General features: G+C 39.2%; 1 protein-coding gene across 1 annotated transcript in view; it reads right to left on the minus strand.

Moving 5' to 3' along the window:
* The window catches only part of LOC149095640 (histone-lysine N-methyltransferase SUV39H2-like), a 17,466-nt gene extending 4,158 nt beyond the window's left edge, over positions 1-13,308 (minus strand). The window contains exons 1-2 of the mRNA XM_089281763.1: positions 12,244-13,308; positions 1-80 (exon numbers count right to left, since the gene is read on the minus strand). The exon at positions 1-80 is cut by the window's left edge and continues 169 nt beyond it. Coding sequence (XP_089137889.1) covers positions 1-80; positions 12,244-13,200 — 1,037 coding nt within the window. The 5' untranslated portion in view covers positions 13,201-13,308. The remainder of the gene's footprint in view (positions 81-12,243) is intronic.
* Positions 13,309-13,314: the final 6 nt, after the last annotated feature.

Here is a 13,314-nt window from a genome sequence, read left to right on the forward strand (position 1 = left end):
GTCACCAACTGGTTCTTTTCAATGAGCTCCATTGTCTTGACACCCCACCCACAGCCATTTGGAGTACGAAAAATAGCCACCTGTTCAGGACATGAACACTGTATTTTAGTTGTATAAATAAGGCAACCGTAGAGAGACCTCTTCAACAGTAAAACCTCTTCTTAATCCCCACACTCAGCCATTTGAGGTACAGAATATTGCCCCAGCAAGTAGCATTCATAGACAGTGGATTGACGTGCCACAAAATTCTGGCTGTAATAACAAGTTTGCCTTATTGAAGGGGTTCTTTAAATTAAATACCTGATTAAGCATTTTCTTCAGACCAAAATAGAGTGGTCATACTACTTAAAGGGTGGCCATAGGGCAGGGTTCCACTGTCATAAATCAGTTGCATCAAGGAAAAAAACATTACTGTAGTCAGCGTTCTTGTTCATCTAGAGCTGCAGCTGTTTGAAGTCTAAGCCTGTTCCAGGTGTTCAGTTAGTTGTGGAGCAGTGCAAAGAATGAGGAGTGTAAAAAAAGGGAAAGTTTGGTAGGAGAGGTACACACATGGCTGTGATTTTTCTTTTTTCTTTTTTTTTTTTACCAAAACTTATTCTGGTACACCAAATTTCAGTATGCCTTCTGAGTAGTCAGTTTTGACAGTTATTGTCAATACTCCTGATCAGAAATCTTATAACAGTTGAGTCTGTGTTTGAGCCCAATTGGTTATCAGGCCAACACTTACGAAATTTTCCACACACATAGCATGAAGCAACTAGATCTTACTCACCCTGGATGAAATGCTCATCAGTGGGGGAGGGGGGGGGGGAGGTTGGGAGAGGGCACCCCTAGCAATGAATTTGCCAGTACCCATTTAAACACCTGGGTGGTGAGAGGTAGTTAAAGAATACTGCTTTGCCCATGAACACAACACGTTGACCCCGACCAAGGCTCTAACCTGAACTGCAAACTAACCATTAGGCCACTGTGCACCCTCAGAAATGATATAGACAGTATAGTTGGAACCAAAGATTAATTTTCAAGTAATAGAGAGTTTAAAACTGTTTCATGCAATGCCATTTCACCAAATCCCTTTACCAAGAATGAAAAGAATGCTTGGAGAACCTTGTCACAGGAAAATGTGACATGTTACAAATGGAGAATAAAATTAATGAACAGAAGAGATCATCCACATGTACTGTTTTGGCCGACACTACATCAAGACAATCAAATTTACTCCTGGGAAAATCCAAGGCAAGATATTTCAATAGCACAATAGAAGTTTTAGAGTTTTTGTTCTTTCTAAGAACTGCCAGAGACTGGAATGACCTTCTGTTGCAGCTGGTTTTAGTTAAGTCCCTAACTCTGTTTAAGGACTCTTTAAGGATTTTCAAAATTAAACAGGTTTATATTTTATTTTGTGCTGGATTTTACGTATATATTTAGTTTTGGTTGAGCAATTGGTGTGGTAGCTAATTAACAATTAGACCTGTAGCCCGCAAGGGCTATGGGTCAATAGCCCATTCGGCTTTGTCTCATGGGCTATTGACCCATAGCCCTTGAAGGCGAAGGGTCTAACTGTTTTAGTATCACCCAACTAGTCGCACAGAAAAGGCAACAATAAAGTTAGCAAATGCAGGTTGAAGAAATATTTATTTGGGAATAAAATGAAAGACAGCGTCACCCTCGATTGCACTAATTTTGCTACTTGAGGACTATTACTAATAGTCCTCTAGTAGCGTAGCCAATTAAAACGCAAGATTTGCATTAGTCCACTAGTTGGGTGATACTAATTAGCTCTATCCACTACATAAAGATGGCCAAGAGTCAATCTGACAGCCAGGCCCTCTCTCCTAAATCCCTCTCTTACATGCAATTTTTTTAAACTGCTGTTTTTACTTTTAGCACTGCTGGACAGCCAACTAAACACCTTGAACATGCTGGAACCTCTGCTATGTCTTCATGACTCACATTACTATTCTAAATTAGTAGAATTCTACTAGTATACTAATGCAAATGCTGTAATCTGACTGGCTGAGCCATTGAACACTATCAGCGATTAGTGTGCAGTGGCTGGAGGTCACCTAGGAAATGATGATGTTTCTGTTTTTCCGAAGTTTTGGAGGAAAATTTTGATGCAAATAGATAATTAAATTCCTGAGAAGTCTAAACGAAGGACATTTATGGTTTCTTAACTTTTCAACTTAAAAGTTGAAATTATTGAAAATACTGATGTGCCCACGCACACGACCTCAATTTTAATGACAAGTCAATCCGAGCGATCTTTTTCAGGCAAAGTTTAATAATACGTCAAGAAATAACTGCAAATCGTTATTTGAAGAATTCTACTAAAACAATTACATTATTCGCTCTCGCTTTCTATGAGGTGATAGTTGATTCGCCTTCGGCCTCATCAACTATCACCTCATAGAAATCTCGCGCTCATAATCTAATTGTTAATTAGTAGAATTCTACTAGTATACTATCAACCATTAGAATGTAGTGCCTGCCAGTTGTCAATGAAATGGTGATGTTTTTACATTTTCCCGAAGTTTTGGAGGAAAGTTTAGATGCAAATGAATAATAAAAATTCTGAGATGACTAAAAGGACATTAATGGTTTCTTGACTTTAAAAACTTGAAATCATTGAAAACAGGGGTGTGCGTGTAAAAGCAACTACAAATTTCCATTGACATGATTCAGTTCATGCAATTTTGTTGAAGTGTGAAGTTCAATAATATGTAGAGAAATCATTGAAAACCGTTTTTTGCTTTTATTTCAGTAAGAATTCTGCAATTGGATTATTCACTCAATTTCTATGAGGAGACAGTTGATTCAGCCTTTGGCCTCATCAACTATCACTTCATAGAAATCTCGAGCTCATTAATAACTTAATTGATAATTAGTTGTTAAAGGAGGCATACACTTAAGGGAAATGTCCCCTCGGAACTGTCCTTAGCACATACATGGCTGTACTACAGGATAGGGCAGTTTCCTGGCCCAAAGTATTACAGTGTAGCTCACTAGTGTCTTGTTACACCGATAAGATCAAGGGTAGAGCCAGCACTCACACAAAGGTAGCGCATCCTGTTTTGTGAGTCATTAAGTGACAGCGAGTATCTCACCTACCCCTGGATAGTTTTATATGCTATCAGAGTTAATCCCCCCTCCTCTGCCCCTCTCCGACAGCAGTTTGTCAGTAAGCCCAACAGATCTTGTTTATGCTCCTGGTCAGAGAGGGGAAAAGTGAGGGTAAAGTGCCTTACTGAGCAACACAACACAATAACCCAGGAAGCACTAAGTCCAGCTCAAACAAGAGTCCAACAAATTAACTGATCAGCCAACACAAAATTGTTGTTTGTTTGTTTCTGTTTTGCCATTTTTGTTTTTGTTTTTGTATTTTGGACAAATGTGGATGTCTCGGAGCAGGCTTTGGTCTAGTTCAATTGCGGGCATCTTTTTCTAAGCTGTTGTATTGGTTTATGGCACCAGAAGTTTGATCTTCACTGTCTGTGATTTCAACAAATGTTTTTTCTCCAGTCCTCTACCTTGTTCTTCCCTCAGATCATGAATTCCCATGGTGGTATTATCCTGCAGTAATGTATTGGCAAGCTTTTCCTTCAATTAAAAAAAAAAACAACAACAACAAAAAACACCTTCCCCATCTGAAATCCTTTAGCTGCAACTCCTGATCCTTAAACTGCAACTCACAAGCTTTGAAAACTTTTTCTTCCACTTTCAATTTCCGCAATAAAGTAGCTTGGTCCTTAATGTCCTTGTTTGGGCATTGTTTCATCCTTCTTTCAATTCCCCATTTCTCTTGATGGAAAGCATTAGTTTTATGGGTTATTTCTCCTGTCTTCATGTCCTTTATGTACAGTAGATTGATCTTTTTGGGTGATCAATGGGTCTTTCCTCAAATATAGTCCCTGGCCTCGGGTTATCCTACATTTTTCTTTCAATCAGTTGGGTAGCTTCCCATTCATGCTAGTTCTGATCAAGTGCAACTCTTCTTTGTTCTTTGTCTGCTCCATTAAGTGTGGTCATTGGCTGGGGCAACAATAGTAAGCTCTAGTATGTCAGAGTAACTCTTCAGGTATATATATGTATTAACCTTTCTTCACAATGATGCAACCCTTTTTCTAATGGTTCTTAGAGTCATAACCAAGTACTCGGCCTGATGGTCAAAACATACAGGAATAAAGTGCTCTACCAGCAAGAGAATGGCAACCCCTTATATGTATTGTCTCACTGAACTGTGCAAGTAGAGTGTATGGAAGTGCTCCAATACAGCACATTTAGCGGTTGTCTTTTCCTCCTGCCACATTAGTGATGGAACCCAGCACTATACTCACCAAGCTGCAACTGCCTTTGAGAGCTGAGACTTACTCACAGTCTTCTTAATTAACTGAAAATGCATGCAGCAGACAATAGTTACCATCTTCAAGCCAACCCCACAGTATAGCTATGAAGCTTGTATGCTCTACTGCTCCTTTGCAGAATACTCTGGAAGCCTTCAACATCAAGTGCCTCCAGCAGATCCTTGGAATCACATGGGGTGACAAAATACCCCAGTTCAAATCCTCCAGTGAGGCGATTGCATCAGCACTTAAGCAACCATTTTGTGCTGCCAAATACCCTGAGGGTCACACCTTGCAGAAGCCTGATTATTACCTGTATTGCAGAATCTTGTATTGTTGGCTGTCAGTTGTATTCACAAGCCAGCCAGTGTAAGCACTTCAAAGACCACCTGAAGGTCACACTGATGGAGGCTTCAGTTGACCCTGGCCACCTTGAAGAAGAGAACTGGCAGTAAATAGAACAAAGAGAACAGTCTGACAGAGCAACAAAGGAAACCTCTCACCATGAAAGTGAAGCAGCTCCACCTGACCAGCTAGTCTATTGTTGAGTCTGTGAGCATGGCTGCACATCAATAACAGGTTTGTTCTTGCACTAATGTAATGAACTCATGTCAAGAACTGAAACTAGACATCACCGTATATGAAAGGCCTGTTTTTAAAAGCCAAGCTTCATATCTGAGCAACCGGTCTTAGCATTCAAGCTGCTCCATGGTTCCTCTGTCTTTCCTAATAATCTAAAACAGATCGCTGTTTTAGCCTGAAGTTTCCTTATATGTCGGGTTAAGTTTTTCATCTTCCTTACAACTTCTGTGTTTGAAGTTTTTGCTTCTTGCTGATTCCAAGCTCAATTGATTTGTCAAAGGAGTCATCTTCTCAAGACAGTAAAATGCACATACTCTGAAGTGCACGAATCTTGCTAACATGTATGCCAACAATTTAATTCTGCCCTGATTACAATAACTTTTGATTGCTCCACAAGCTTTGTTTCATTCAGGGGCTGCTAACTCTCTCTTGCAAAACAATCCTTCTACCCTATCTCTACAGTATAAAAATTACTTTAGTTATTGTTTCTATTTTTTCATTAACTAGAAAACATTTTAGCATGCAAATGTACACTGATAAAATTCTCTGCACTGTCGTTTCAACCATCAACATGGTGGCTTATGCTGCCCTGACTCACAAAAAAGAAAACATACATGCAATCTTTTGAAGTTGTCAAAAGAATGTAGGACACTTGGTTAGTGAGGTGGAAGATGAAAGCTATAGAAGTTAAAGCACTGAGAATGAGAAAGTCATAAATCAGTTGCAAGTGCATTAGCAACAACAACAATAACTTTATTTCCTCGTACATTAATTTTACAGTTTTTTTATATCAGTGAAATGTAAAGACAAAGAAAAAAGTGTACCATATGAGTCTGAAGACTGAAGTAACCAAGGGTTTTCTAGTCAGCCTCCAGTTATTATGTTTCTCTGGAGATTTTAGCAAATACTTCCCTTCTGAAATTCACTTTTTTGACAGGAACTCTTTGGCCAGGCACAAGATGCCACAAAGAAGGAAATAAAGCATATTTGGTGTCTTAATCCTTAGTAGCATATTTTGTATGCTTCTTGCTCAACTCACTCAATCCTCTTTGTGCCTTGTAGCACATACATGGATTGTTTCCTCATGAACTTCATTATTTGGAGATGTTTTGTGATTGTCACGCAATCTTCTAGCAGACTATGAAGTTAACTTGATCGAGGGGCTTTTTTCCGTAAGCAACATGAACATGCTCGAGGTTAGCTCAGGTTCATACGTGAGTATGTTTGATATGATTATTTTTCACAGTATCACCAAACATAAATCCAGATCTGGTCTCAGCTGTTAGAAAGGTAAAGATGACATGGATGATAACATTGGGAATAAGTGTTGGGCATTTCGACTACCAACATGGCACTACAAACAGACAGTTTGACCTGCATAAATTCCTCATAAATTCTTTCAGCTTCTTGCAGTTAGATTTTCAGCTTCTTATGGCTTCTTGCAATTAGACTTTCAACTTCTTGTGTTTTGAAGGTTCTTGCGGGTACACCTCAAAAAATGACATTTTTACTTCTTGTGGCTGCTTGCGTTTTCTTGTGGCACAAGAACTTCTCGCACCGCTTCTTGCACATGCATTATCTTAGGGCTGTACTGTAAGGCCAAAAACTTGACTACTGATTACTGGTAAATAAATGCAATTTTAAGCAATCAGTACCCACAGAGAGTCATGACCAAACTTCAGCAAGAAACATAGGCTGATTCTTTCATTTGAATGACTCATCAGTTGACCATTGCTTGGGAGATTGTGATCAATAATTATTGCCTCCATATAAAAAGAGAGTGATTTTACTGCAATTCAATTTTTAACCACAGAAATTGCACAAATTATCCCAGAATATACATTTCCGCCTCATAAAAGGTGACTGGTTTCAAAGAAAAGCTATTGTTAAACCAATGAGTATGGAAAGCCTGCAAATCACAGCACAAAATGTATGTGTGGCCACAGATGCATGATGTCTTTTCAACCAAAAGTATGACTTGGTCATCAGCTGGGCAAAGTGCTAACATATGGTCTTGGACACAGTGCTGTGAATGGAATTTGCCCATTAGCTCTATCGTGACTTCTTTCTTCCACAAAGCTGTAAGAAGTAGAAGAGGAAGGAACTTGTGCATGTTCCACTGGGCATGCTTGGAGTATTTCTGCCCAAAAGTAGGCTTTTTTTAATCAGTGTAAGTGCGTATTTGAGGCAGAATCTGCAGTTACTTGGCCTGTATGTTCAATCTAATCGCAGGTGAATGCCATTTTAATTCCAAATGAACTGTTTACTTGAAAGATGGCTTTTTAAGGAAAGTGAGTTCCTTAAAAATGACTGCATCTTTGTTATTGGGGAAACTTTAGAATTTATAAGTCTTAAATTTTTATTTTTGATCAACTCATGGGGGAGTAATACACTCATTGACTTTGCTCATACATGTATTGTAGTGCTTCTGTTGCAGTCATTATATCTTTGTTTGTTTTTTCTTTCATTTGACACAAGTGTGCATTGGGAAGGCAAATGCTGCCTTTTAGTAAATGTTTAAGAGATGAAAAAAAAAAAAAAAAAGAAAAAAAAAAGAAGTAAAAACGACAAAAGAAAAGACTAAGATTTGAACTTGTGGACCTTCTCCACTGTGACATCTTGACAACTATATTTGCCATGGAGAAAATATTGAAGTGCTGGGTAGTTAAAACAGCAGGATCAAGTACACTCCTAGTGCGAACCGACAAGTCATGCAAAAGTATTACCAAACTCATTTATCATTGTACTTTTATCTTTCTAGTAGTTGCCTACTCCTAAGACTAGAATACAATGTACATCAACCCAATGGAATAACACTAGCCAGAAGCCCACAAGTATGCATTGCGGACTGTTAATTTTTGTTTGTCATTCATGTCATCTAGCATGTTGCATGAACATACAGTAGGGTCTTCTAAGAATGTGAGCCAACAATAAGCCTTACTGCAATGGTAATAAATTCAAAATTTAGCCTTCAGCAAAACTTTTAGCTAGACATACAGTATGAATTGCATTGAGTTAGACTTAATGCTATTTTCAATTTCACTGCGTTCTCTTGTTCCTTGAGAACGCATCCTAATTTCGTTTTGCAAACACGAGAGATGGAGATTTTTTATAAAGACTGCAAATTGGCCGCCCCTCTAGGTTTTTTCAGGGGCTTCTGGCCTGGTTTTCCTGTCCATCTGCTATGTCATGCTTGGCTTTCGACGTTTTGGGGTTTCCTTTGAACTGGTTTTTCACTCTGATTGCATTCAACAAGAAAAAAGGAATGCAGTCCCAATGCAGACTGGAGTGAGATTTTTTGGCCGGGCAAAAACAAATTACATCATTGCAAAGTACGTGTATACGAGACGATTTGCTTTTTCAGTCGTTCGTGATCGCTTGTTTCTAGAAGTTTTGATTCTGGACTGAGCACGACCTGTTTGGTCAGGATGCGAGATGACGTGCTTTTGTTTATACATAGCTGGGACAATATGATTTATTCTGTTCACGAACAGCCTTGGCTTTTGGATGTTAACCGTGGGAACAGCCATATTTCACAAGACGCTGGCTATATTTTGATCACATTTGTTGACTTTATTATTTCCAGTGGCCACAAATAGTTCAAGTTGTAAGCAGCGAAGGTCAAAATTGAAACAATGGAATAGAACTCTGAAGCCAAGACCTATAAGAGTAAGCCAGAACTAAGGAAGTTTTGATTCTGGACTGAGCACGACCTGTTTGGTCAGGATGCGAGATGACGTGCTTTTGTTTATACATAGCTGGGACAATATGATTTATTCTGTTCACGAACAGCCTTGGCTTTTGGATGTTAACCGTGGGAACAGCCATATTTCACAAGACGCTGGCTATATTTTGATCACATTTGTTGACTTTATTATTTCCAGTGGCCACAAATAGTTCAAGTTGTAAGCAGCGAAGGTCAAAATTGAAACAATGGAATAGAACTCTGAAGCCAAGACCTATAAGAGTAAGCCAGAACTAAGGAAGTTTTGATTCTGGACTGAGCACGACCTGTTTGGTCAGGATGCGAGATGACGTGCTTTTGTTTATACATAGCTGGGACAATATGATTTATTCTGTTCACGAACAGCCTTGGCTTTTGGATGTTAACCGTGGGAACAGCCATATTTCACAAGACGGTGGCTATATTTTGATCACATTTGTTGACTTTATTATTTCCAGTGGCCACAAATAGTTCAAGTTGTAACCAGCGAAGGTCAAAATTGAAACAATGGAATAGAACTCTGAAGCCAAGACCTATAAGAGTAAGCCAGAACTAAGGAAGTTTTGATTCTGGACTGAACACGACCTGTTTGGTCAGGATGCGAGATGACATGCTTTTGTTTATACATAGCTGGGACAATATGATTTATTCTGTTCACGAACAGCCTTGGCTTTTGGATGTTAACCGTGGGAACAGCCATATTTCACAAGACGCTGGCTATATTTTGATCACATTTGTTGACTTTATTGTTTCCAGTGGCCACAAATAGTTCAAGTTGTAACCAGCGAAGGTCAAAATTGAAACAATGGAATAGAACTCTGAAGCCAAGACCTATAAGAGTAAGCCAGAACTAAGGAACAGCAATGTAAATGCTAACATATTTTTATTCATGAGCGGAAATGATAATTATTGGCAGTCCCACAGAATTTGTCCGGGAGTTTGTTTATGATAAACCGCGGATAAACAGAAACACGAGTGCAAATGTTACAGATGTTAGCTGATGTTTGTGCTTCCAGCTCAGAATACTAGATGTAACACAAGTGTTCTTTTTAAAAATGAGCCTTTACGCTTAAACATTACCGGTAAAAGTGAAAATGAGATGTTTACATGTAGCATGAATTTGTGAGTTTACCGAAACTAGAGCCATCACGCAACGTGTCATCAAAGGTCAAATCAAATCACATTAACGCAAGGAAATCAAAATCCACAAAACAATAGTGGACATTGTCAATATGTAATATGTCTGTAAAACTTCAGTTGTTTACATAAAGATAATGATTTCAGCAACAGGCATCTATTATCACAGGCAGAAAATGCACACCTAATCTTTGATTACTACTAGTTTTATTTCCATAATATGAAGGAAGCACTTGTAAGACTGTATATACTGTATTGTTGTGTTTTGAAGTCTCTACAACTCTACATAATTAATATGTTTTGGTTTTTGCCTTATACTGGATTCAAAGTTTTTCATGGGTGGGTTAGTACCGAAACAGATGAACTTCTGACACTTCAAGAGTTTTTTCTCAAATTCAAGGCAGTGTTAGCATTCTTTACAAGTAAGTGCTGATTTGTGGGTGCAGTAGTTGCAGGGTTGCTTGCTCTGCTCATCCGATCCACCTGCAGTTTGATGCCACATTCTAATCCTCTGTTGGCTTGAGAGATGGGTTTAATTTGGCAAATGAATTGCTTCTAAGCATAAAACATGAGAGCACTCGACGTTACAACCACTGGGGTTGCCAATGTGACCAGATTTTTTTCAATAGCAACTAACGTTTCTCACTTTTCACTGAAATACTTGTGCTGGTGACTAAATCTGAAAACGGGAGCCAGCTGGCACCAAGGCTTTTTCCTGAAAGTTGAGTCCTGGAACAACTTTCCTGTCAGGCACACTTGTTATTTATAGTCTTGAAATTGCTTTTCAATGACCACAAAAGCAGGTTTGAGCTTCCCCTGTACTGATCTGTTCATCCTCTTGGGTATGAAGTGTAAATTGTTGAGCCTTGAAGTCTCTTGTTTTATCTAACAACCAGGGGCATGGGGTGCACTTGTTAACTAATATGCACTTAAAGGTGTGAGATGCTGGAGGGTTCATGGAGGGGACGGGAGGGGAGGAGGAGGACGTTCCCCAGGACATTTTTATTTTCGGTGTCTCAAAAATGCCATTTCCCACATTTTCCAGGATATAGTTTCATATATTATTAAAACATATAGAAAAGCGTTGAGTATTTAGGAACTAATGTTGTTTGTATTTTCTGGATTTCTGAAGCCACGCAAGTGCGTGTATAGTGGCTGTGCTCCTAGTAACTTACACTGGACCTGAGTGAAGCCGCATATTAATTTTGGTATTTAACAGGATTTCAGACTCCCTGTATTGATCTAAGATGGACTGGACATCACAGGCTCCTCTGAATGAAACCTCATACTTCCATTCCAAATCAAATTAAATTTACTTCATTAAACTGGCCACAGAGAGGATAAATCACTGTGCAGTAAACAACATGGCTGACAAAACTAACTACAGTTGAACCTCTATTAAGCCACCACTATTAAGCGGCCAACCTTTATTTGGCGGCCGGGGTCCAAAGTACATGTATATGCTACCTTGAAGTTTTATACACCCTTAATATTGTCAAAAGCCTTCTTTGCCTTTAGTACATCTGCCTTGTTTAGCATACACTAAACAAGGCAGATGCACTGTTCAACTTGCTATTAATTGCTCTGTACTTTTGATAAACTTCCACAGATAAACAAGAGACAGCAAAATACAGTCAAACCTGTATATAACGGCCCTGTATAAAGCGGTCACCTTGTGTATAATGGTCACTGAGCAACTTCCCACAAATGGTCCCTTATATTTACTTTTAAGTTGACCTGCATATAGCGGTCACCCTTTAGACTTCCTCGATCCACCATTTCATTATCTTTTACTTGTATATAACAGTCATGAAATTGGGTTAAAATAGACGAATATTGACAAGCTTTATTCATCAGCTCGTTTAATAGCATCCACCAAGGCAGGGGTCTCACAAAAATACAAACAATAGTACTAAACACAACTACTAATGCATGTCATTGTCTACGTCTGACATTTGCTTGCAGCAGATAACATTAAAGTGCCCTCATTTTCAAACAATAGTTACTGTAACTGTGACAACACAAGCGTACCACACTGTTTTCACTTTCGTCACAGTTCTGTGATTATAACACTGTACTGTACTAATCTGTTTCAAACTGTTGTCAATAAATGTAAATTGAGTGATTTTCCACTTAAAAACATTATTCATTAGCTTTCAGTAGACCTTTACTGCACCTCCCTGAAAGTACACCACCGACATTTTAAGTGTCTTTTTTATCGTGTTTGTTGCATTACTGTTACTCGTTATTGTCAATAAAACGTAAATTGAGTGACTATTTGCACATAAAAATGCTATTTATTGACTTCCAGGGGAGTTTAATGGAAACCTGTGTACAGCGGTCACCCTATATATGGCGGTCACCTGGCTATTTCCCAAGGGTGACCGTTATATACAGGTTTGACTGTACATGTAGTGTACTGCCTTTGACACTATAGGTAAATAGCATCTCACTCACCTTGACTGTGCGTCCACGCTGCAACACACGGTTTCTACATGACAGACCACAAGGGCAACGTGAGTTACACTCATATATCGGCGTTCCTGGTTTAACTTGTACCCTCCCATTTCTGTCATATGCAAACACCCCCCCACTGTTCCTCGGGCAATCACAAGTGTCCATTGTACAAATCCGCTCACAGTTGCACCCAACAAGATAATCAACATCAAACAAGTGGCTTGGAATGTCTTTGTGTAACTTATTTTTAGTGGCGTACGTGAAGTCCTGAGGGGGCCCCTCGTTATCAACGACATTCTCCACAGCAATATACGCCTCATTCCCACTCTGCTCATTCAGATAAGCTTCCCAATCGTCAAGCTGTTGATGTAGGTCCTTCTTGTATTTATACAACTTTCTACGAAAAGATTTATTCCTGCATCCGGCAACCTTTCGGAGTTTCAAATGCAACTCGTACTTTGATTCGTAGCGTGACTTCAGTGAAGCTATTGTCTCTAAGCAGGGGAGGGTGAAATCTCTTAGACGTACTTCTGTACTGGACGTAGTAGAAGGCTCTTGTTCATTTGTCCCTTGCCAAGTGTTAACCTTCTCAGTAGTTTCCTGTAGATTAAGGTCGTCTAAAGTTTCACAGGAAGCCGAATTTGTTGTCGAAACCTCATCATCTTGAATATGTACGACTGGAGGGCGCGAAGAGTTAACAACAGAAGATATAAATACTTCTTGTACGCTTGATGCGTCTTCTTGATCGTCTCCATCCTCAAAGACGGAGGAACAAGGCGTTATAGTAGGTGTTTGTTCATTGACAGTGCTTGAAACATCTAACGGTGAATCTTCAATACAAATGACTTCGGGAAGTTTACAATCTCTTCTCTCCACTTCGTCTAAAGCGGAACAGTAACCGGTGCTTGAACTTGAAGAATTTAAGAGGAAGAGCGAGGCGATAAGGCTGTCATCCATGTTACAACTTCTCCACAAGTGTACAAATACTAAACTTACAAACGATCTTTTCAAATGAAGTAATCATTGTCCACCATTGTGACCCGACATGCTTTCTTTTCGCGCCTTGAACAG

This window comes from Orbicella faveolata, unplaced genomic scaffold, assembly GCF_042242905.1.
Source record: "Orbicella faveolata isolate gen_17 unplaced genomic scaffold, um_ofav_v1 contig_5, whole genome shotgun sequence".
Taxonomy (NCBI): domain Eukaryota; kingdom Metazoa; phylum Cnidaria; class Anthozoa; order Scleractinia; family Merulinidae; genus Orbicella; species Orbicella faveolata.